The sequence below is a fragment of the Charadrius vociferus genome, unplaced genomic scaffold, assembly GCF_000708025.1.
Source record: "Charadrius vociferus isolate BGI_N301 unplaced genomic scaffold, ASM70802v2 scaffold121, whole genome shotgun sequence".
Taxonomy (NCBI): Eukaryota; Metazoa; Chordata; class Aves; order Charadriiformes; family Charadriidae; genus Charadrius; species Charadrius vociferus.
Genome location: NW_009646858.1, coordinates 1,060,344 through 1,086,159, shown reverse-complemented (window position 1 = coordinate 1,086,159; position 25,816 = coordinate 1,060,344). Strand labels below are relative to the sequence as shown.

The following is a 25,816-nucleotide window of genomic DNA, read 5'->3' as shown; positions in this document are numbered from 1 at the left end:
TACAACATTGCTTGCACATTGATCTGAGCTTAGTGCCTGTGTGTAGGAGTGGTCTGTGCTGGGTTGTACAGATGGTGTGTCTGGTTTCTGACCCTAAGTGGCTGTCACTGTTGGACTCCAATTAATCTGAGATGGTCAGTCACAGACATTTTTTTTTTTTCTGGTTGCGCGATGTACAGAAATGTCAGGAAGAATTTTGTATATGGACTACCACTGTTTGTATCTGTGATTTAAGTTGGACTTGAATCCTGCATTTGCAGATGAGAACCTTGCAAGCCACATACCTGCAGGAAACTCCGATACAACTGCTGTTGCTAGCTGTGGGAATAAACTTTGCTCATTGCCATTCTGCGTGCTCGGGATCACACCATGTTTCTTCAGAGCAAGAGTACATCCTTTACCTCTTCAGACATTAATCACTGCTTCGTAGTAAAATATCTTGCTTTTTTCCCTGGCTACGGAGAAGTGAGATGACTCTTCTGCTTTGTGGGTTCAAACTGAAGGAATCAATCATCCTTTTTGTCTTCTGTACACATCAAGAAGTGGAGAATAAAGAGAGGAAAGTGCAGATTTGGGGACTGCTTCAACCCCACAAGTCATCGTCAATAACTTCTGTTTTTGTCCTTTGCATAAATGAGCCACTTCCAGTGTGTACTGTGGAGGACATCTGGACTGAATGAACAGGATGCACCCAGGAAAAACAGCTGCTGTACAGAGTTCATGGAAAGGACACTGTGGTGGATTGGGTGGACGTGATGGAGATGGGGCTTGGCCTGCAGGGCTGAATTTGTTTTGCCATTCTGCTTGTTTGGGGAACTGACTTCTGTAAAGGACTTAAATTGACTGGGTTCATGTTATATTATGTCGGTGAAAGCTACAGACATCTTTGAGATTCAGGTGGATGTTCTCGCCTCCCATCGTGAAGGTCCTTCCATTTTTGGGAAACCTCAGAAAAGAGAGAGCAGATGGCCAAGCCAGTCTCCAGTGGGTTATGGCGACCCTAAACAGTCTTCTCTTCAAGACTGTCTTAATTCCCTCCTTTGTAAAATATGCTTGAGGTAAATCTGGATGAGCAATTCGTCCTTCATGCACAATGTAACTGATGCCTTTGCAGAGACAAGTGAGGATCACTTGAATGTGATTGTTTCAAATATCTCTTGCTACAGCAGCGTGAAGGCGGTTGTCCTCTCTGAGGAGTGTGGGCACTTCTGTATAATCCAACTGGGTTTCTTTTGTCTCTCTGATGTTCTAGGTGGGTTTTTCATACCAGTGAAAGATAGGGAAGGTGATTCTCTGGAACCATTGGCCTAATTCCTTACAGCAACCTTAATTTTCTGTAAGTGTCTTTACAGAGCTTACAGAAAATTACCTCTTGGCTCCTGAGAGTCAGTGGAGAAAAATGAGCCCCATGCAGCCGTCTTGGAGGAGGCCAACATTTAAAATCTCGCCGTACTACTAGATGGTGGAGCATGGGGACCTTCAACAGGCAGTTGCTTTCACTGGCCTGTAGGAGTCGTGTCTTGGAGGAGGGACACTTCTGAAATACAAGTCACATTTGGCCTATTTGGTCTTGTTATGAGCTCTCTTTTGGTCACCACATTTATGATAGCTGCATGTCTCTGAAAAAGCAACTCCTGTCTTGCAGTTAGGTGATTTCTTTGTCTCCCATCTGTCCTAATCTGCCACAGAAAGAAAAACACTGCCAGGTACATTTTTGGCATTGAATTTCAGGTTAAGCCCTGTGATGCAGCCCAAAGGGTTTGGTTGTTTTTTTTTTTTTCAATCCCAAATAGAAAATAAATCCTGAAGGAGAAGTTGGAGAGCTTTTAGCTTTCCCAATCTAGGGCTGACATTTTCTGACATACGGAAGTTTTAATTGGAAAAATTGCTTGTTAGAGGAGTTGAAACAGAAATGTTTCATGTAGTTGAAATAACAGTGCTCATTATCTGCCTCTCTCAAATGTTTCCAACAAGGAGCTGAGTAAAACCATAAGTTTGCATTGCTGACCGTTTGCCGATAGCTGCATTGGTCATTTGTACAAGTACTTGAGTGCTCGTTTTCCGTGTGCCCTCTGCAAAGTGCTTTAGCAGGAGCCCATCTTGCCGGAGCTACTCAAACCGTTCTGAGTAACAGGTTCGCGTACTGGGAGAGGAGATTTCCAAGGCTGGACAGCTTGAGGGACTTGGAGATCCAGAACCTGATCTTTGTTGTTAGAGAAGTCTTATAATACAGAGGGCTAATTAACCTTCTGTTTATCTGTCAGTCATGTGTCTCTGAAGGTAGTAAGAAAGGACGTAGTTGTTCAGGTCAGGCAAACTTACTCATTAAGAGAGGGGATAAGATGAATGACAAGCCCACCTGGAGGACACCACCAGTCCTAGATTGGTGGATTCAGGATGGAAGCTAGATTTTAAAAAAATACATTGTTTTTTATTGATATCTGCTTTAGAAACCACCAGTAAAACAGAGCAGTGATAGTCAATGTGCATGAAGGAAACAGCATGTCACTGCCGTGTAGATATTTGAATCCAATTATTCATGTTTCTCATCATAGTAATAATACAATTGAAAACAGTAATTGCCATTGCTGTAAGAAAACAAAATGCTTATGATTTAATATGTTACAATACAATCCAAATCATCATATGCTGCATTGCTCCCAATGAGGGGAGGTTGTTTGGGCAAAATTTGGAAGAAAAATACATAGCTTACTAATTTCTTATGCTAAGCGCTCCATGGGTAGGTGACTAGCTGAGTATTGTGTGATATGTTATTGTGTCATGTGGTAACAGCACCATGTTTTCCTGTTGTTTTCACAACTTTTCCTGGCTGAAGTGATACACAAGCAACCCTGGGTAGTAATCACATTGTTCCGTTCAGTTTCAAAAGGAGAGAAGCGGACCTCATCCAGAAACTTTCCAGCAGGCTCCAGTAAGCTCAACTGTCTGTTAGCCATTGTCAAATATTTTCCATACCCGCAAAAATGGCATCTATTAAAGTAATGGAATTTGTCTCAGAAATACTGTCATTCCATTGGGTGGTTTTTGTGTGATGATAATGATATTGCATCTCAGTATCATTTTGCAAACTATTTAAAGTGTATGTTCCGGTTCTTATGGATGTGCTCGTGTCTCTGTTCCTTGTTCTTCCTCGGGTAGCAGACCAGAGCTCAGGAGGCGTAATGTTTCAGAAAAAGAGTCAGCATTCTCAGAAGAGTTGTTTAAATTAATTAGCTCAGGTTTTTCTGGTATTACTCTGAAATGCTTGAATCCAGCCTAAGTTTTGAATACCCAGCTGGGGGCGGGGTGGGGGGTGGGGGAGTTCAGTGAATGTGCTGCAGTCTGGCTCATGTCCAAATCTAAATGAGTGTGAAATTAATGTGCTCAGTTAAATTCAGTACGGGCTTCACCACGATGAATTGAGAGGTTTCCTCCGTGTCAAGGGCAGGGTTAATCAAAATCCATTATAACTCAGTAGTTTACCAGGGGAGCTTAATACAAAATATTGACATTTTAAAAGCCTCAGCCAAACCCCATTGAAGTCAGGGAGACTTTGCAGCCTTGAACGTGTGCTGGGCTGAGCCTTGAGGGCTGTGGAAGGGGCTGTGCAATCTTCTTGTTAATGTCTTTATTTTAAAGCTCTGGAGGAACATAGAAAGCCAGAGCAATGCTAGAGAGAACTTCTGCCACTTGGTCATGGTGAAAGGGAGCAACTATACTTTTGCTTTTAGTCTCAGTCGCTAAGAGATGCAAAACTAAACCTTCCTTCCTTTGACACGTTTTCTATATCTCTTCTTCACCTCTAGGACTCTGTTAGTAAATGTAAGTAAGCCTCAGGACAGCTTACATGGGTCAGAGCAAAACCAATTTAATTCTGCCCTTCTTGAAACACCGCTGTTGCTCATCAGCTTATTGGAAGCAGAAATTTCTTCTCATGAAAATCTGAAAGATTTGTGAGAGCGCCAATGTTGTCCATCCTCTAGGAAAAAAAAAAAAAGGAACATTTCTTTTTGGAGACTTCCTCCAGTGAAATTTAAACTAAGGTTACTTTTTTATTAGTGTTAGCCTGCAAGGTCTGAAAACTGTTTTATAGGTAGTACAGACTTTGAGATAGAAGCATTACGACCTCTCAAGGCTATTTGAAAGACTCAGTAGAAACATGTTAGCCAAAGCCATAAGCTGTGTTTTGACTCCGAAGTTATGAACCCTGCACAGTGTCATTCAAACCCTGCACTTTGCATGGAAGCTTTTTTGTTAGGATTTACGTTTTAGCATTCCTGACTGACCCGCAAATCAGATCTAAAGTCCCATTGTGCCGAGCAGCTTTTACCAAACTAGTGGAGAAGTAGAATATATTCTCATTAATTGTAGCGTAAATAGGAGCCTTAATGAGAGACTTCCTAGAAGAATCCGGCACTAGGCAGGCTTGTGAAGCACGGCTGGTTTGCTTACATCTTTTTGACTCTTCAGATTTGTTTTATTCACGTCAACTGTAATGTTGAATACCTCAACTTTTGGGCTTCTTTGAGTTTTGTGGAACTCTTAACAAAGTAGACCACAGAGGAGATAGGTAGCTACCTACAGGATCTTTCTGGCCTTGCTTTATGTCTGTTAACTTTCAATTTTGCTTAAAAAATCCACCAACTTTTCTCTGCTTCTCCCCACAGTCGTCCTTTTTCATGCCAAGGGAACGCTTGTTTTAAAGGGTTTTGGCATCTCTGCAGTTCGGTGCTAACAGCAGGGCTCGGGGAACTAACACAGCCTGTCTGAGAGCTTCCCAGTGTCTCCGTGGTCCTTCCCAGGAGGTTTTGTGGGCCTCTAGCCGTGGCAGCCCTTCCCGCCCGGCTCTGGCTTGCCAAGCTCGCAGTGAGCAACCTCCCGTCCCTGATGCACGTCACCCCGTCCTTGGCCAGGCTGCGGTGCCTGGCGCCAGCCGGCCGCCTGCCTCATGCCAAGCTGGACCCACAAACGTTTTCATTTCTGACAAAGGGCAACTGTTTGGAGGAGTTGTTGTCTTGTTTGGTGCTCCTAATCCCTGGAATAACTGCTGTGACAAGCATAGTAACCATCTGCAGTGAGACTGATACATTGGAGCCTTTCAAGTGCAGTCATCCCAACCACCTCCTGAGCCTATCATCTTTTTTTTTTTCTTTTTTTTTTTTTTCTTTTAAAAATTCTTAAAAACAAGATGAGGAGTTGGAAGCTCAAGTAGTCCTGGACAAGTCAACAGGAGCTCTTGTCTCTAAGGCGCATTTGAAAATCCTACTTTTAACTGTTGGAGGATTGTCTTGCCCTCTTTAGCTATTTATTTTGTTTTAAAATCCTACATTAAGCCCCACAAGTCCATTTGAGGCATTTTGATCATTTGGAGAATATATATGGCCGTTTTTTGCAGAACATTCCCAGCCTTAGAGAGATTTGGATTGCACAGCGTAAAAACGAAATGGTCAGAGGAGGCGTATGTCTGCCCCGATCTGCACAAACTCTAATGAGCACTAAACACAGGGACTGAAATCTGATTGGTTGCAGGAGCAGGGACTGGGTATTAATTACTTTTCACCTTCATTAGACACCGTTCTGTGTGGTTACCCTTCTATTTTCTGAAGCAAGCTGTTGTAGTATCCAGTGCAGTAGGATGTAGGGCAGGGTTTAGGCAGGCTCTTTCATATTTTGGGAGCATGTCCATGCTGTGGATTAATGTCCTCGTGTATCTGCAGCAGTGCAAATCTAGTCATAGATATACCGCATTGATTATTTATCTGCTCTTATTGCCTCACTCTGTTTTACATCAGAAAATTCCCGTTTGCTATCAATGCAGAGATTCTGTGTTCTACATTTGCATTTTTTTAGCTGCTTTCTTGGCATGGAATTCCCTTGGCATTTTGGTTTACACTGAAAAAATCCAGATATAAGGTGTAGTGTCTTGACGCTAAAAGTAATCATTGTGTCTCGGTTACTGACTCTGAAGAAAGGCCATGCTGCTTAAAGGAAAACTGCATTGTTTGCACATGACAAATGAGTTAAATGAGCAAAATCTATATTAAAGTGTCTGTCACTCTGTCAAACTTGTCATTTGGTTGTTTGACCATTTCCCTGGGTATTTGCAAAAAGATAAGCGGGAGCTGCGATTGTGATACAAGGCAGATGGCATAATAAATACAGAATGGAAATTAAGCCGAGCTCCAACACGTGAGGTTTTGTGGGTGGTGGACAGTGATGGTACATCTCCATCCAAACCCTTGAGGCTCTGCTGCTCTGCACCAGAATCCAGCTGCCGCGGGCACTCGGTGCAGACCCGTGGAGGGGATATTTCCTCCTTCACATCTTCTTCCCATCTGCTCAAACCACCCTTCCTGCAGCTGCGGGAACGATGTCACAGATCTGCTGTCACACTACAGCTGGGGAGAAACAGGCTTCTTGTGTAACAAGGAAATAATGAATTCAAATTTGCTTTCTCTTCTGGTACAGGGTAAGAAAAGCAAGGTTTCCTGGGCAGAAAAACAGAGAGAGGGAGGAGGGGAGATGGGTTTAATTGCTTTATTTGAGTAAACCACGTCAACATTGAAATTTTTGAACTTTATGAGAACTTCAATATGAAATGTTGGTTTGAAACAGGAGACGGAAAGCATTTGCTCAGAAAATCAAATCTCACATTTCACCCTCCTGGTGATGCCTCTCTGCCTTTTTCTTCCTGCCTTTTTGAACAAAATTTAGCCCTCGATGGTTGTGCTTTTTCCTGCCTGCCAGCTGGCAGGAGGTCAGCAGGGAATGCCCGTTTGCTGGTGCCTCCTTGGCATGATGGTTGTCACCTACCTTCTTCCATCAAAAGAAGAACTGTTTTTATGGTACTGACAAAATAGGATGGTTGAGTGGTTAGATAGTAAGTGATTCATGCAGCTTCCAACGTAAGCTGCCTGCAAAGACAGCTGGCAAGTCTGGAGGTCATGTTTCTTTTCTTTTCATTGTTTTCTTTTCTTTTTCTTTTTTTGGTCCTTTTACTGCCTTATTTTCATTCCTTGCTTTTTAGTAAGCAAATTCCATGAAGAACCCCACTCAGTGCAGTGTTTTATTATGCACAGAAACTCAAAAAAAAATAATGGTGCTAACAAAGGGGTGCCACCTCTGCCTCCGTGGGCTGCTGTGTCCGTCACATCTGTAGCACTATCAGTAGGTTTCCTGAATTCCTTCGAAGGGCAGCGGAGGGGCACTGTAGGGAGTGGCAGATTAAAAATCTCGAGGCAGGCAGGTTAGAGAGCAGGAAAGACTGGGGCAGGCACAGCACAGCAGTGGTGAGAGGAGCTGTTCAGCGAGGCTCTTCGTGGAATGGGTCAAGGGTTCAGGACACGCAGCTGCTCAAAGCCCGGAAGGTGCTAAACCAAAGCATTGCAGAGAAGCTGGAGGGCAGCAGATGAAGCCATCTGAACCATAGCTGCTCCAGTCAATTGACCTTTGGACCTGACCTCATTGCCCTTGCAAAAAAACAGGATCCAAATAAAATCCAGTGGAGGTCATGGTTGGGTCTACCATTGCATCCAACAGGGTAGTGTTTGCAGCTGCTGGTTGACAGACAGTTGTGTTTATCAGCGTGGAATTGGCCATAACATGTTTATTCCTCTGGCTGATAGACTCGATCAGCTTTATGTGTTTGGTCGGGTACCTCATGTGTGTTCTGCTTGTTTGGTTGGACCCTAGACAAGCAAGTGGTAGCTTGATCAAATGCCCACGAGAAACGATCATAGTTCAAGGGATGAGTTTGACAGAATCTCCCTTGTACACAAGGTGGGCAGGAGTAGCTGTGTGCTTTAATATCTGTGCGAGATCGGTGTGTTCTGCAGTGGGAACTATCATTAATGCTGTTAATGCTACTTGAAAGTGGGAAACTCAGGCTTTCAGCTTACTTTATGACCCAAGAAGTGTGAATCAGCTAATTAATTAATGAAAAACTGAAAATTTGCATGGCATTTTAAGACAAAAAGTGTTGAAAATACTTATGCATTTCCTACTAATTCAGTGATAGCATTGCCGCATTTGAACGAGTAATTGTGGGCACCTTAAAAGAACCATTGAACTCTTCTTGGTCTGCTCCTTACCTGGACAGATCTGGTGGCTTCAGTAGGAGCAGTGTTTGCCCCAGAACATTAATTTAGGTGTTTGGTAAAGACACACTTAAACAGTCACTTGGTGTTTTCCTATGTCACAACTTGTGGTGTTTTTTTAAGAAATACGAATTATTGGCTCTTTATTTGTTTTTGAATAAATTAAATGATTACCAAAAATGTTTTTTAAGTTAATTGCAGTTTTCTATTAAGAGCAAACCCTTTCTAAAGTCCCCTTGATTCACACAGAAGATCTTGCCCGTGTTGCATAGAAACGCAACTAGAAGGGAGATGGTTGGTGGGACCGTGGTTGTGTAGAGGAGCAGAAGCTTTGGGGAGATGGGTCCGGGGAGCGCACTTTGGATTCTCGGTTCTGCATGTTACCAGATCCTGCTTGAAGCCTGATGTATTTTATGCAAAATAGAAAGAACTGTGTAAATGAGTGATTAGAATGACTCTACTATATGAGACACATGGAATTTTACACCGCAGCTGGAGAAACTTATCCTTGAGTGAAGCTGTGGGCAAGTGTATGTCATTTTTGATTTAACATTTTCTCTCACCCCCGCACCCCCCACCCCAACCAAAATCCTTCGTGGAGTTAGACTGTTGCTGTAGCCTTTGTGAACCCCTCTCTTCTAATGTTTAATCAAGTGCTGAAAAGAGAAATTTACAGACTATTTAAAATGTGGAAAAATTGCTTCCCAATATTTTTGACAGAGAGAGACTGAGAACACACAGCATTGAATCATCAGGAAAATTGAAGATTTCCCCTGAACAACATTGGGATTTTACAGCAGAGGACTTGAAAGACCTTGGAGAAATTGGACGAGGCGCTTATGGTTCTGTCAACAAAATGGTCCACAAACCAAGTGGGCAAATTATGGCAGTTAAAGTAGGTGATGCCCATACTTACATTTGTACTTCAGTCCATTAGGGATGAAATGTGATGGAGAATTAATGTTCTTCCATCTAGCACCCATCTACTGCTCGTTTCTATTTATTTCCCATGTGAAGCCTGCCATTTGCTGAAAATGCATTGTATAATGGGCATATTGTCAAGTGATTTGTGAAGCTCTCATAATTGCTTGTGCCCTTTTGCAAATGCCTATCAGGAACCTACTGTTTTGAGGGGATCACATGTCTCTGGAGACTGATAATGGGGCATGGGCCTTTCACCTCTGGGTCACTGGTTCAGATACAGCCGAGGTTGGTGGTAGGCACACATTGGCATCTAATAGCTTCCTGGTGTCTTTTGTGAAATAAGGTAGTGACTTAAAATTTGCTTCTTATGGAAGCATGTGCCATGGTGTAGCCTCACCAGGAGAAGCTGGAATGGAGTGGATGTCTAGGGAGTGTTTTGGTCTTGCTGATGTATGAAGGAGTGTCTTTGGTTTGTGCTTACAATGCCGGACCTGCTCTGGAGATGGAGAGCATAGCAGTTTTCCAGACTCTCCATTTTCTAGCTTATGCTACCCAAAAAAATCACCTTAAAACCAGAAACAACATGCGACCTCATTTCTCAGCTGGGCGTTACGGGGTAATCCTTGTCTTGCCGCAGCAGTGCTGCTCACTGGGCATCTTTGAGGAGCTGCGTGTCCATCGCGCTGGGTGAGGTGGGCAGCACCCATTCTCTCTCTGTCTTGTCCTTTTCTTTGCTTGCTGCTGGCTGGTAGCTAATGGCATCAATCTTTTCACTCCATTGATGATATCAACTGTAAGTGCTCCTGTGGAAGGGTAGAAGTGAGCTATGTAGGAGTGTGTGTTGCTCTCGTTTCCAGCTCTCTCTGTCTTCTTTGGAATATTCCCTGATCTGATCTGGAAACGTTCACTCCTGCTGGTCTCACATGCCAGGTAGACATGTCTCAGCCCCAGCTTGAGCTGCTGTGAATATAATTCTTACTTGTCTCTAGCGTGTCAGGTTACTGGAGTAACCACCATCCTTTGATTTTTCTCCAGTAAATATTGACCTCTTCACAGCAGTGGGATCACTGGGAAGGTCTCTGAGTGTTTGGATCACCACCATGCAGGGGTGTTTCAACCTGTTCTTGAATCCAAGTCTCCAGTGTAGCTAGAGACAGCCTGTAGCTGAAGACTTGGTTCTCTTAGTTGCCTTTGGTGGAACTTGTAGATGGAGTTTGCAGATGACAGGTTGAAAACCGCTGATATAGTGAAATGATGCCTGGGCACCCCCAGCCTCTCAAATTCAGGGCGTGTGACCTGGGTGACTATGGTTTTGCTCCTATAATCGTGATAGCCATGGGTAAGAGAAAGGCATACCTATAGCTGAGAGGCTTTGTTATCCGAAGCTCTGCAGTGGGTACAGCTGTGCTGAGAAGAGTACTTGGTTGGATTAGCTAATGTCACCGAGAAGGAGACGCGTCTGCTGGCATAGAAATTCTGTTGTCCCAGACTGTGTTTGCACAAGGGGTGTTAGCATCATAGGGTAATCTCATCAGCATTGAGGGTCTGTCATGCAGGTACAGCTCCCAGGTGGGAGACAGAAGACACCAATACTGTGCTCTTGAAGCACAGAGCTGGTGATGACATTGCACAGCACGTTTAGCTGGCTTTCCCAAGGGAATAGAGGTGGTCTGAGCCCCAGGGGGGTGCTGGCCTCGGGGGCTTACTTTTAAACAAATGAAAACTGATGGGTTTACAGTGCCTGAACTTTGAAATGCCAAAGTTGTGGGCTGGGATGGTGCCACCTTCTTTTCTCTGAACCCATTCCCCTTGGGCAGGCACAGCTAGGCCTGCAGGAGAAGGAAGGTTGGAGGGTCTGGGCAACCATGTCATTTCTGAAATGTTAGTGGTAAGGGGCTGTTTGTCCCAATCGGGATAAAACATGATATTGAGCAAAGGAAGACCTGTGAGTGGAACAGTAAGTGAGGTCTCCAAGGCAGCAGCAGCTATGGATGGTGCAGTTATTTGAGATGACGTTTCAGGATGGGGCTGAGCTTGAACTTGTGACTCGTTCATCCTAAACTTCTCAGCCTTTTCTTTCACAGGTTGCTTCTGTTTTGGGGGCAGCTGAGGTTGTGCATTAATCTCCCTACTCCTGATCTATCTAAATCTGCCCTCTGGGCTGCCCATCTTTGGGGCTGTCCACCTCTTGCTCTCTCTTGTCTCCTTCAAGCCTGTGGTGTCCTGCCAGCTTATGGAGCTGTTGCCTTCTTAAACCCCAGGTCCCCACCAGTGTTCAGGGAAACCAGCTGCTCTCCGGCATCTCTCTTTGCTCTACAGGCAGGAACTTAGCTTGTTTTCTTTTCCTTCAGCATAATGCCCTTCTGTAAGAGAAGATTGAGAAGGTTTAGAAAAGGGATGGTGGTTTGAGAAGAAAACGTGTCAGTCTAGCGATTTGCGGTCTTGGCTATGACATTAATGGCACCTGCTTGCAACTCCGTGGTGTGACACCATGCTGTGTGCAGGGCATCAGGAGCGCTGCCCTGCAACTAGCTGGATTGCGAAGCCAGTGTCTCTGGTTATTTGGTGGTGCTGCTGTCCCTCTCCAGTGCTTGCCCAAGAGCAACATCACTGCAGCAGGCACATCAGCCTTGGAAGGACGTTCAGCAATAGCTTTATGGATGTCACCAGCCAGAAGTTGTTGGCTGTTCTGTATTGATGAGTGAAATGCAGAGATGGCTACAGAAGCTGCTAATTAGATGCAGAGAAAATTGGTATGGGGGCCTCCCACAGCTGCTCCTCTGTCCTTCACCACTACCCAAATTTCCACTGCCACTGCTGCAAATTCCCAGTGCAGTCAGGCATCTTCCTACCCCGCTTCTGGAAGGACCAAGTCCTGTTTGCAGTGACCATGACCAGGCTGCATGCCTTGTGGCTTGTCCACCGCTTCTGCCGTGGGCAGATTCAAATCCTCCTTGTTCTACAAGTGTGCTGCAGTTATCTTGTAAAGAGCAGGTGAAACGTTGCTCTTTCCCCAGTGCTGGAGTCTTCTGGCTGATCCCAGCTCCTGCTGGTGCCTCTGGGCGCTCATCCTGCTCACCTCTCAGCCTGCGCAGATGCGGCTGCTGCAGTGTACCCGCAAATGCTGTTTCCTCCTCCTTCCTCTGGCGTTTCCAAGCCTGTCACTTGAAGCATGGTTTAGCTTAGCCTTCCGTTTTCTCCCCGCTGAGTGCGTGTGGCCCCAGTGCCGCAGAGCACGCCGGCTCCTGCTGCCCCTGGGAGCTCCCCGAGCACAGCCCTTTGGCTACGCTTCCTGCATGCCCTCCTTACCACTGCCACAGAATAATCCCTGAGGGCTGCACTATCACTGAAATAACTTGAGATCTGCTGGCGGGGGCACCATTTTCTTTCATTTTTCCGTTTTACTCATTTTGGCCTCATTAGCCATCGTCCTGGCAGATGGAATCCCCGCACCTTCAGTGCAGGTGTCCAGCTGCTCGCACGGACAGGGCTGCTGGGCCCCTGGCTGGGTCAGAAAGCTTTCATCTGTGCTACAGCGTCAGCGGCAGAGGAGGAAAATGAGCCTGAAGGAGGAAAATGAGCCTCATCATCCTGTCACTGGCATGAAACCACTGCAGCAAAGCTTTGGCTGGCAGAGCGGAGCGTTGCTGGGGAGAGGCTGGGATGATGAGCTCTTGTCCCCAGTCCTCCTCCCTCTCCTTCAGCCTTTGTCATTCTGTGCCTCTATGAATTTAAATAACAAAAAGACATTACAGTACCTCTTCTGGAGTGGCTGCAGGAGGTTGATTTTGGAGGCAGGCAGTTGTAGCCTTTGGCTGATGCTTGTGCATCCCTTACCCTTTCTGCCACAGACAGCTCTTCCTAGAGCCGTGAGGAAGGCGGGGAAAAGGATAAAGGAAAGAGGAATCAAACTCAGAGGATTTGTATTCGAATTTTTCTCATTTTTCCCCCGGAAAATGTTGTATTATGTTTTCCAAATCTTAATGAAAGTCAATCCTCTTGTTCGTTAGGTCCCTTCCTCTCTCAGATATTCCTAGAGATGCACAGTCCCCGTTTGCTCTGGGTCAGCTGGCATTGTGGTCTTCCTCTCACTGAAACCCCTCTATTCATTTTCATGAGAGTTTATTGGAATATGAGGCCAAGACTCTTCCAGGTGGGAAAGAGAACAGCCCAATTTTGTCCAGTGGCAGCTCTGTGCAAATTCACAACTGCAAGGCCGGTTTGTACATTACCTCCTCACCTCCGTGGCAGGTTTCTCTTCTGGGCTCCTCATTTTCCCTGAAAGAGTCCCTGCCCTGGCTGGCATTGCCTGCAGCACCAGCTCTCTACGATATTGCTGGGTCTGGCATCCAGTTCCACCCAGAGTCCTTTGACTTTGCTTCTGGTTTCTTGTTTTCTCTTTAGTCTGTTTTTGCCCGGTCTGTGGCATTTCATAATCTCCCGGGCTTCTTCACTCCCTTCTCAGGATCTGCTCCACTGCTGTCACTCTGGGCTTTATCACTGAGGCTTCACCCCCTTTTGGCTTTACCCTCCAGCATCTCCAGCTGGTAATGTCCCACAGTTGGTTGTTCATCTTGTTTCTGGAGAGCACCACAAACTCCAGGAACAGGACTGTCTTGGGCCCATCAGAGGAACCGTAGAGAAGCCCCATTTTACTTGGGTGAAATGGTTTTCTTGGGAAGATCACCCAGCGCCTGGGGGTTTTCATTCTGTCCTGAGGTTTCCGCCTGGCGCTAGTGATAGTTCACACAAAAAAAGTGCTTTACAAGATCTTTGGCATATTTCATTTTTCCAAACTGGTATCAAAGTAAATTAATGAAAAAAAGGCCAAACTGGAACGAAAGCTTGGGGGCGTTCTCCCTGTTGGAGTAGGATGCTCTGCTTTTTACTTAAACAGTGTGTGTAGTACCTGGTGTGGGTTTTATTAGCCAGGGTGCTTAAAAAGGCCTCTCAAAGGCTCAGAAATTTTCTTGTTTGAAGAGTTCACAAGATAAATATGCAAATATTTAAAATAGCCAACCTTTAATCTCTTAGGTGGTGCCTGTGTGGGTCAGGAGCCTGAGCACGGGGTGCCCTGAGCCCTCCTCTCCCACTCCGCTCCCCTTCAGCCCCCAGCCCCGCACCAGGGAGCGCCTCCGACCTTTGGGCTTCAGCATTAGCAGCTTCGGCCAGTTTCTTTTTAGCCAGCGCAACTGGCTGAGAAATACACCGTCAAGAGATGGGTAGAGTGGTTTGTTGGTTGACCTTCCAAGCTTCTTGTTGTGGCCCCATGGAAACATCTTGCACCTCTATTGAATCAAATTGTTTTTCTGTCAGAAATAGTTACACCCAGGAGAGTAAGCCAGCTGGGGAGAGGGCATTTTTGTCCATGATCCTTGTGTTCAGTTTTCCCCTACTCCAAAAGATATAGTGATTTTCAGCCATATACCAGAATTTTCTGTATCTTCTGATATCTATTATACAAATCAGCCCAGCAGATTTAGCCCCGCTCTGCAATATTGCCTAGTCTAGTCGCCAGTTCCAACTAATGTCCTCAGATATTGTTGCTGGTTTCTTGTTCTCTCTTTAGTCTAGCAGCATTTTTGACCAGCTTACAGGTGGTCTTCCACTTCTTCTACTCTAAACTTGGCCTAAGAAAATCAGAAGCAATTTCAAGATCAATTGGATAGTCGGAGAAGCTGGCCAGGGCACTCTTTAGAGATACATAAAATAAGCCCATGAGGTGTCCACAGAAGATCCCTCTTCTTCCCAGAGGAGCCAGTAAGCTGTGGAGCTATTTCTGGTTCAGAGCACAGTGCCTCTTTCACATCATTTTGCCTTTTAGTCAGTGCTTACCCTCTCATCTGTTTTAAACAGATGTTTATGTCTTTGGCTTTCACAGATTTTCTCTGATGGCAGCCTCACAGCTGAAACAGGCTGCTAAGGATCAGATATCCCTAAGAGCAGAAATTGCACATTTAGTTATACCTCCATAGTCTCTGCATCCTTACCTGGATGCCTGATAGCCCACAAAAGCCCATGTTTACGCGTTAGCATATTAAGCTCAGTCAAGGGGCAAATTTCTCTTCCAATTTCTTGTATGACTTCTAAAGAGAAGTCTTGGGATGTTTTGCAAGTTGGCTTTCTCGCAACTCATCATGTCCATTCTTCATGCAATTGGGTACGCTCTCCCAAGTTGACTCCTTGTGGTTTATTGAGCAGAATTTTCTGTTTCACTCATCCATTTGGGTAGCTGGCTGGGAGTTGGGGAGCCCAGTGCTCCGAGCCCTGCTGGTAGTGCTCGTAGTACACTGGGAGAGGGGTGAATGAGTAAGGGCTAAAAGGAAATGGCGAGAGAGAGAGCCTTACTGTAGGAGATGGGAAACTAGCTGTGATCAGTGGAAGACCTGCCATCCTTCTGTCAGCGGTAAATGTGTTTCAGATGGGTAGAGAAATATTCTTGTCCTCAGCAGCAAGTGGGCAAACCCCCTTCTTCCTGCTGGTTTGGTGTCCTCAGTCCCTGGCATCCCCTGGGAGCACCAGCCCTCCAGTGACACTGCTAAGCCCTGCTGTGCTGTGCCTTCTGCTGAGGACACCTGAGCCCTGTACACAGGACAGCACTGTATTGTCTCACAACTCAGAGTTGGTTCTCAGTTTGGTGTTTATAGCTTCTTTTTTTTTTTTTTTTCCTTTTTCTTTTCTTTCCTTTTCTTTTTATAACTGGTCGCTACCCACTGCACCTGCATCTTTTTGTGTGTGTATTGGGGCTGGGTAATGTCTCTCCTGTTTTGGGTCCAGTTTCTGGGATCTGTCTGGTTTTAGGTTTGAGAGTCGTCCAGTGCACAGCATAACTTAGCCTTTGCTGTTGATGCTGCCCAGGGCATAGCTTTCAGAGCTTTTGTTCCGGAGATCAGAAGGTTTTGTCCTAACCTGTGTTTGTATTAAAAGGGCTGGAGAATTTTCTCCTGGAGGATTTGATGCAGTTCGAATTTGAGACCAACAAGGAACCATTAAAAAAGAGGCTTTCCATAAGCCTCTACTACAAAACCCACTTTTTCCATATGAGGCTTGTTTGGCCATGTCAGTGACTGCTTCCAGTAGTGTGACCAGGCTGAGAGGTGTAAACCTGAAGCTAAGTCAGACCTATCCACCCCTGTCTTAAACAGTGTCTTCAAGCTGTTGCCTCTCCTTGTGTCTTCCTTCCCTGCCATCTCCCATGTTCTCGGGGGAGTCCATCTGGGGTGGCTGCTGCAGTGTCTTGCACTCTGCCTTGGAGTTAGGTAGCAGATCGTCATTATGGCTCGTGTGCTCTTTGGGCCATGGCTGCTGTTGACTTCAGCCCCCTTTTGCAGTTTCTTCCTTGTTTCGCTGGTGAATGCATGTTCCTTAGCTGGCAAATGGGGACTGCTGGCCTGCAGCAGACTCCCTGGTGCACTCCAGCTAAACAAAGCCATCTTTTCCAGCCTGGGCTGACCCCAGCTCAGTGCTCTGCTTCATGCTGCTCCTGGTACTTTTCCCCTCCTCTTGAATTTGCCAGTCTCCACACTCCGGCACGTCCTTCCCTTCACTCCCTGAAGCAGTATTTGTTGGGGAGTCCATGCTGGCTTCTCAAGGTGCCCGTTGGCTCCTGTGGCTGCCTGGATGTTCTGCCCTATAGCCCATTCACTGTCCATCCTCTGGGTTCTCTGCCTGCCCTTTCTTTTTCTCCCTGGGGAGATTGTCTTTAGGAAAAGGAGGAATCTTTGGGTTTGGTGTAGTTGCCATTAAAATTGCCTCCTGCATACAACATACATTTCACATGTTTTCCAGAGCTGGAGAAGTAACAGCAGAGAAGGAAATATCAGAGGTGGGAGGAGATGCTTTCAGGGGAAGGTGTGGAGTTTGAGGAGCATGGTGTGGGGATGGCTGTGACAGCATTGTGCAGATGCAAAGGGAATGCAGAGGGGGGCTGGGGAGACTCCTGAATGACCAGGAAGGAGGCTTTTTAGAGGCAGGTACAGAGTTGGCACAGATGGGAGATGTGAGTTGCAATATTGAGAAAAGCTCCTTTTGGTATTGCTCCTCACCAAAGAGGTGAGCTTTTCAGAGGAGTAGGCAGCATCTCAGTGAGAGAAAAAAAACTATTCTTCATAGGTCCCACCGTGGTGGCTTTGGCATCCATCGTCTTCTGTCGAGGTCAGGGCAATGGCATTATCATTTCCCACAGTGCTGATGGTGTCCCACCTAGAAGGAGACATTCAATCTGCTCAGCCTTTGATATCTCAGCAGGGGGGTTTTGAGCTTTATATGGAGTAGACACAAGACAAAGAAATAATCAAATTCATCAGGCTTTCTTCAGTGACGTGTCTGAACTTCTGTGAAACAGACTTGAACCAGTGACCTAGAGGTGAAGCTTTTAATTTCATTACTAGTCCCTTGAGCCATCTTCTTGCTCTGTTTGTGACTACAAAGTCCCGCCCACTCAGTGGCATCACAGGGTGTGGGTGTTGCAGATTGTGGGTGTGCTGAGCAAGTCTCTTGCCAGTTTGCCCAAGTACTGTAGAATTTGCTGGGAGGGAAAAGGGCAATACAAAAATGACAATTACTGGTCTAGGCCAAACTAGAGCTGCTAGAATGTTAAGAACGAGTGGTGAAATACCCAAATATCAGGATACACCAAAGGTAAGGAAAATTATAGTGTCGATACTGTCCTCATTTTGTGTGGGTCATCATGAAATAGTCTTAAGGTACATAATCACGCACTGTTTCTGAGATGGTGTTACACGAATGGCTAACCTTCAAAGCACCTTCATATGCTTAGCCTTGTGCTTGCTGATGTGGCTGGTCTTGATGCCTCCAGCATTTGCTCACAGGGCAGTAGCGTCAGTGGGAGTTGGCGCTGGTATCTTGCAGATTTTTCCCACAACCTTGAATAATTTTTCTTTCTTGGATAGCCAAGTAGTTTTTCTCCCCAAGAAGGGTCCAGGCTACCACTGTTGCTTTGGACTTCTTGCCAGATATTTTTTTCATTGGTTTTTTAATGATTTTTCAATGTGAGTCACGCTTTCAGGATCACAATTTTCCTCACCTGTGATTCAGGGAATGCATTAATTAGTGCGAGATGTTAAATATGTCAGTAAAATCACATGAAAAACTGTGGATGGTCTCTTCATCCTTTGTTTAACAAGCTTCATGTTTGAACGTGTACAGTTTTCTGTTTTCAAAATTGCATTGTTCTTTCAAGCCCAAATTAGACTTTTCTTTATTCATATTGTATATATATAGTGTGTATACATATATATCTCTTTATATACACGTATCTGTCTATATACACATAGTATATATATTTATATATATATAAAGTATCATCTTTTATATAGTGTCAGTGTTCCCTAGGCCAGTACTAGGTAAAGAATTGTTAGTTTTCTGAGAAGAGCTCACGGGACTGTTGCCTACCATTAGCATTACCAGAGCAATGTGTTCCCTCGGTTCTGTGTTGGTCCCTTTTCACCATGCCAGTTGTGGTGGAGGCATGGTGGACAGAGCGTTTTTGTCTTCTGTGCTTATTGTAGACATTTTAAACATAATGTTCGTGGTTAAATTTCAAAACAGCCTTTAAGCCCCATCCAACATGGCCAAGAACTGTATGGGAATTTGTTTTGAAATGAAAACCTGAATGTGTTGTTTTGCTGTAGTAGTTTTCAATTAAATCCCCGCTCTTTAATTTCATTCTGACATTTCATCTGAAAGTGTTGATGCTCATGAGAGGACTGGAGATTTTAGAGTCTGAATTAAATGGCTTTAGGGGTTTTGAGTTATATTTCTTATTTGAGAACACAGCTTAATTCTCTTGAGTGTGTTTGAGCATGCCTTGGGGATTGCCTGTGCAGCCTTGGGTTTGGGGTCCCTGACATGTTTCTCCAGAGGCGGATCTGAGGACACAGTAATGGCATGTAAGTGATAAAGTCTCTGCCACTCTTCCTCTTTCAGAGAATTCGGTCGACAGTGGATGAAAAAGAACAGAAGCAGCTTCTGATGGACCTTGATGTAGTAATGCGAAGCAGTGACTGCCCGTATATTGTTCAGTTTTATGGCGCACTCTTCAGAGAGGTGGGCACTCCAAACTTGCTTCATTCGTAGCAGAGTTTGGTTTTTACTTTTTTTTTCTTTGCAGTTTCCAACTTGCAATAAGGAGGAGAAAGTTAATTTGTGTTAGGTTTCTTAGCTCTCCGCTTTTAATCAAGGGTATTTAACCAGGAGGCTCAAGTATCTGGGTGCTGCGGAGCACATACATGCTATTCCCATTCGTTGTTATGTCTCTCTGCATATTTCAGTGTCTCCTTCTTTCCTGCTTTTCTTCTCTTTTGGTGAGCTCCGGGTCTGGGGCTCCCCCATGCAGAGTGTGCTGCCGGGCTGGGCGCAGCTCTGTGGCACGGTGCTGGGATGAAGATGTGGTTTGTGTCAGTGGCTGTGAGATGCGACCATGTGGAGGGCCTGTGTCCCTGTGATGAAGGTGGCTACTGTGATAGTAGTCACAGCTCCCCCTAAGGTTATCCGATGGATGGATGTATGTACATACGTAGCCAGGCTGTATCAGGGACTCCCAACTGACATGCATCTGCCCTGAAGTGGTTTGTACCTGCAGGTACATAAGAAAACAAGGGCAACCATGCTGGGGTGTTCTGTCTCTGGCAGTGGCCCACAGGATCTGCTTGTGTGATACATTGCCGTAGCCTTCAGTCGTATGCGGCTGAGTGCCTCCTGAGCTGTGCTGTCTTTGTGCTGAGTGATTCTTACTGCATTTCTTTTCCATGAAAGTGTTCAGTTTGCCCTTGAATACACATATGTTTTTTGCAATCATTTTGCTCCCCGAGAGGCACTTCCCTTGGTTGTCCACCCCTTGTTTGAAGGCTGTCACCTTGACTCATTTTGAATTTTCATCCTGCTGTTTTGAGTGGTGCCCCTAATAGTTCCCCTAGTATTTGAAGAGGTGGTGAACGGTTGATCTTTATCTATCCTGTCCAGGCCACTGAGGATTTTATGGACAGTTTCCATGTTCCCCCTCTATCATGTCTTACCCAGCCTGATAAGTGCCAGCCTGTGTCATACACAGAACCCTTTCCACACCTTCAGTCATCTTTCTTGCTGTTCTCTGCACCTTTTCCAGTTCTACTCTGTCCTTTTGGGACAGAGACCAAAATTGCATGACTGTTCTTGGGAAGAGCAGTATCTGCAATCGCTAGCCTAGAGGCTATAATTTTGCATGGCCCTTTTATGCACATAGATAGCGTGTGCTGTGGAGTGGGTTATTCAGCGTGATGCTTCCACAAATGCTTCCAAGCAAAGAACAGAATTAGAGCATTGAGAGCTATGTCAGCTGGCCACAGTTAATCCTGACATACTTTAGTTGTTCATGGCCAGGAATGCGATGTTAATCACCGCATGCTTGCAACTGTTTTAGCATCTACTTATTGTAATTTAAGGTAGATACTATGCTGCAGGGCCACAGAAGGTCTCCTCCTATCTCCCTGTGGTTTGCCCAGGTACTCCTATTGCTGTCCAGCTTTGGATGTCCAGTAAAAAGGCAGTCTTATGCCATAGTTAGAGATCAGTCATCAGGCCGAGCTGAGTCTGTTTAGTACAGGCAGAAGCAGAGGAATATAGCCCTGGTGAGCAGCACTGGACTGCAAGCGTTTGGTCCATTTGCAAGAACAGGAGCTTTGGGGAAGATGAATGTCCAAACCTGGCAACTGCATCCCCTTCCTCCAGTGAGCAGCAGGTCCTGCAGCTCTTCTGCAGGCATGGATTATTCCTCTCCTGTAGTTGGTCTGCTGTTGAAGCTGGCACAATGTAGGAGGATAGAGGTGTAGCCTTGCCTGTTTTCCACTACTTCAGCACAAATCCAGTACACCTACTCAAGGGAGAAAGGAAAGCAGGGACCTACTGGCCGCTGGTTGTCTTTGCATATTATCAGGCATGGCAGCCTGTGTAGAGTCTTTTGGGGCTTTACTGGGGAAATGTTAGAGAAAGAAGGTCAATGTTGTAGTTAAAGCCCAAAACTGGACCTGAATATTCAATTCGTGCTTCTAGAGAGTCTGCCTCTGTAATTTTGGCAAGTCACTTCTCTGGCTTTAAATCTCAATCACTGAAATAAGGATAATAATCCTTCCTTTTCCCATGCTCTTCTTTTTGTTATCTGTTTAAACATGAAGCCGTTTTGGACGAGGAGATGTTGTCCGTGTGCACACAGTACAAGCTCCTACCAAGTGTGGAGCCTCAGCCTTGGCTGAAAATTTCCAGCTTTGCTGAAATACAAATGCTAAGGCTGTCAGCTGTTGTGAAGAAAAGTCCCTGGGCAAGACAGTATCTTGCCAGATGCTGAAGAGGAACATGTTCAGAGCTGTGTGAGCCTGTCACCTCTCTGCAGCTCGAGGCACATCCCAGGATCTCAGTGCAAATACATAAATAGTATAAAAACCTACCTTGATCAACACCCAAATGTCAGCCTGGCTTCTGCTGCCCCCTTTGTCCTGTCCAAAAATCCTGTCCTCCTGCAGCCAGGCAGGGCTCCTTGGGTGCTCTGTCTGGGAAAGGTTTCAGTGAGGTCACTCTGGCTTATATCGCGTTCATCCCTGGAGTTCCCTTTTCCCCCACCTTCAGCATCAGCGGTATTTGCTTCTAAGGTGAAAGCAATCTTCCCCTCTCCTCAGTCCCTTACTGCCAAGGTGATGTTCCAAGTCACGTACCTCAAAGGTACACAGGGTGAGCTGGTATGCTTGGATAAGGTTTTTCTGTCTTGTCATATTAATTACATGTTCTAATATTAATTACATCTTTTAAAGCTAGAAAACTATGACAGCAGAGAAGCACAGACAGGGAAGAAAAAAGAATTTCACCAGTATGTTAGAACCTGTCTCACCCCCCCCAACTCTGCTTAGCAGATCTGTTCCCAAATAACTGAACGATCCAGGTCACTGCTGGAGTGTAAGAGCACATGGGACATCTCTACAGACTGAACTGCTCTCGGGAAGTCCTACAGCAAAACATGTGTAAACAAAGCTCTGTTCCAGTGTTTCAATGTGAAAAGTAAGGAAATAAGTTCCAGAAGGCAAATCCTCTTGGGACCTCCTGCTCTGAGCCAGGATTTGGATTCTCCAGGGGTGGATGGAGCTACAGATAGGAAGTCTTTTTCTTCCTGCTTCTAAAAGGCAAAAGACTTCAATTTGAGCCTCTTTAGAGGAGCTTAAGCATTGAGTAGGCAGCTCTCACCATCAGGTGACTGGCAGGAAGATTACAGCACCCTCAGGCACAGCAGCGGGGCAGCTGGGCTGCTTTGAAAGGCAGGTTCCTTTCTGGAAGAGTGAGCTGTTGATGCAGAGAACCAGAGCAAAGCTCTTGGATCCTCACAGTCTGGGGAGTGGGAGTACTAAACCAAGTTGGACAAAACTGCTCAAGGACTTATTTTGAAGACAGACAAGTATCCAGCTTGCAGTTAGGAAAGTAACTGTAAACAAATGAGTTACTGTTGCAGCCTCCATGAGTATGAAAAGTTTGATTTGGAAAGACAAAAAATACTAAACAAATATTTTGCCCTAGTTGTGTTCTGTCTCACTTGTGCAGCAAGCATTTTCTGATAGGAAGTCTTCTCTGGGAACTGGTCCTGCTTGTCCCTCAGCAGCCAGCATCTTACCACTTATTATTTGCTTCTTGTTCCTGAATCATACGGGACGTCCTTCTGTTATTATGTATGTCTTTGTATATGATGTAATGTGTAACAATGCAAAAACTGCAAGTTGATTGCTGGGTATGTGACTTTGCTTGAGTTTATTGGCATCCATTAGATAAGATTAAATTGCATGTTTCATGGAACAGGAAAACAGCTGAGAAAATAGAAGATAGGATTTCAGCCTTTGCATGGAGTAAGGGGCTTCATTGCCCTGATGCCAGATGGTGCACCTCCTGGGGTCAGGTCCTCCATGAAACAGCGCTCTGCCCACTCCTGCTCCCATTGATGAAGCTGTGACCTTCATATCACTGTGTTACACCTCCCCATGATGTTACAGCATCCTTCATTCTGCTGGCACAGCTGTTGAGTGAAACGCTCTGTTACTTGGTTTTCTAACAATCCTAAGTAAGAAAAAATCATAATGATGAATCATAAAATCATTGATTCACAGAATGGTTTGTGTTGGAAGGGACCTTTGAAGATCATAAAGTCCAACCCCTCCTGCCGTGGGCAGGGACATCTTTCACTAGACCAGGTTGCTCAAAGCCCCGTCCAGCCTGGCCTTGAACACCTCCAGGGATGGGGCAGCCAGAGCTTCTCTGGGCAACCTGGGCCAGTGCCTCACCCCCCTCATTGTAAAAGATGTCTTTTTTGTATCCAAGCCAAATCTACCCTATTTCAGTTTAAAGCCATTGCCCCTTGACCTGTCCCTACAGGCTCTGGTAAAAAGTCTTTCTCCATCTTTCTCATAAGCCCCCTTTATATATTGAAAGGCTGCAATAAAGTCTCTTGGAACCTTCTCTTCTCCAGGCTGAACAACCCCAACTGTCTCAGCCTGTCTTCATAGCAGAGGCATTCCACCCCTCAGATCATTTTGGTGGCCTTCTCTGCACCTGCTCTACCAGGTCCATGTCTGTCTTGTGCTGGGGACCCCAGAGCTGGATGCAGTACTCCAGGTGGGGTCCCACAAGAGTAGAGCAGAGGGGGAGATTTACCTTCCTTGACCTGCGAGCCACACTTCTTGTAATACAGCCCAAGATACAGTTGGCTTTCTGTGCTGCAAGTGCACGTTACCAGCTCATGTCCAAATATTCATCCACCAGTATCCCCAAGTCCTTCTCTGCAGGGCTGCTCTCAATCCATTCATCCCCCAGTCCTTATTTATACTGGTGCGTGCCCCGACCCAGGTGCAGGGTCTTGCAGCTGTTGAACTTCGTGAGGTTTCCCCTGGCCCCATGAAGCCAGTTGGTTTCTCCATACTGTGCCATTGAGAGCCCTGGCTCCTACAAATGCACACAGAGCTTTCCACGTCAGTCATCAGAGATGCTGTATTGAAGAGGGTCTGGTTACTCATGTCTATTACCTCTCAAAGTAGTACTTGCTAGGTGTGGGAGGAAAAAAGGTGTTTGCTCAGATTTCTGCAAAGATTTCATAGAATCATAGAATGGTCTAGGTTGGAAAGAACCTTGAAGATCATCGAGTTCCAACCTCCCTGCCATGGGCAGGGACACCTCCCACTAGACCAGGTTGCCCAAGGCCACGTACAGCCTGGCCTTTCACTTGAGTCACTTTATTCTAGTGAGAAGAGAGGAGTGTTGGGCTGAGCCATAGGACTGCACTGGGCAACCCTGAGACTTTTGCCGTGAGTGTTGCTCTTTGGAGGGTTTCTAGTACTGAGAAGGAAAAAAAACAACTTTCTTTTCTTGCATGTCTGCTGGAAGCTTTACAGCTAGTCTATTTTGAAACAGTACCTGTAAGGCTGGGAATATTTGATTAGTTATCATAACCATACTAGTTGTTCTTTCAAAGTAGCTGTTCCTCTTACTTTTCTTCTCAAGAGGGGAAAAGGAAAAAAGCCTTGTCTGACTTGGGATCTCAGCAGTGAGTCCTACATAGGCCGAAGGTAGCTAAGCCAAGTTTAAGCCAACAAGCTCAATAGTTGATAAAATTATTCAATGAAAAATTCTTAGCAAGTTGCAAAACATGCCTGGGAAGCCAGGTAAATTAGCCCGTGGGGAGGGTCTGCTGGGATGAGAGAAGACCTCATATGGATGTGTCACATCCATAGTAGCACAGTGCTGACGTTGGTGTGAATTGTGGACATATCCTTGGTCAGTTGATAGAAGATGTTTGCTCTCTCTGCTATTGATGCACAGCATGCTCTTTCTGTGGCAGTCGTTGGCTGTGTTGGCATTACTCAAGATATCTATCCCCATGATCAGTCCCCGGCCCATAGGAAAGGGGTCCTGTGTCATATAAGGATATGTGTGGGTGATGACATTCTTTGGTCTCTCTCACTGGTGTAGATGCAACTTGGATTAAAAGTTGGCCACACCCTGCAGTGTGCTGTTGTGATAAGCCTTCAGTGTTGGTGTCACAGAGTGGTTGAGGTTGGAAGGGATGTCTGGAGGGTCACCTTGTCCAATGCCCATACTCAGGTAGGGCCACTTGCCCAGGACCATGTACAAATAGCTTTTGAATATCTCCAGGGATGGAGACTCCACAGCCTCCCTGGGCAACCTGTGCCGGTGCTCAGTCACCTTCTTTTGTGGTTTAACCCGGCAGGCAGCTGAACACCACACTGCCGTTCGCTTGCTCCCCCCGCCCCAGCAGGATGGGGGAGAGTATCAGAGAAAAGGTAAACCCCATGGGTTGAGATAAAGACAGTTTAGTAGGACAGAAGAGGAAGGGAAAATAATAATAATGGTAAAAGAATATACAAAACAAGTGATGCACAATGCAGGTGCTCACCACCTGTGGACCAATGCCCAGCCTGTCCCTGAGCAGCAGCTCCCACCCCCTGGCCAACTCCCCTCAGCTTTGAGCTGAGCATGACAGCATATGGTATGGAATATCCCTTTGGTCAGTCGGGGTCAGCTATCCCGGCTGAGTCTCCTCCCAATGTCTTGTGCAGCCCAGCCTGCTCGCTGGTGGGGTGGTGTGAGGAGCAGGAAAGGCCTTGACTCTGAATAAGTGCTCCTCAGCAGTAGCTCAGACATCCCTGAGTTATCAACACTGTTTTCAGCACAAATCCAAAACATAGCCCCATACTAGCTACTCTGAAGAAAATTAACTCTATCCCAGCCCAAACCAGTACACCTTTGCAGTGAAA

At 45.7% G+C, this 25,816-nt stretch overlaps 1 protein-coding gene across 1 annotated transcript in view; it reads left to right on the top strand.

Moving 5' to 3' along the window:
- MAP2K4 (mitogen-activated protein kinase kinase 4) overlaps window positions 1-25,816 on the top strand; it is a 71,063-nt gene that overhangs the window by 10,089 nt on the left and 35,158 nt on the right. The window contains exons 3-4 of the mRNA XM_009894357.1: window positions 8,817-8,991; window positions 18,969-19,088. Coding sequence (XP_009892659.1) covers window positions 8,817-8,991; window positions 18,969-19,088 — 295 coding nt within the window. The remainder of the gene's footprint in view (window positions 1-8,816; window positions 8,992-18,968; window positions 19,089-25,816) is intronic.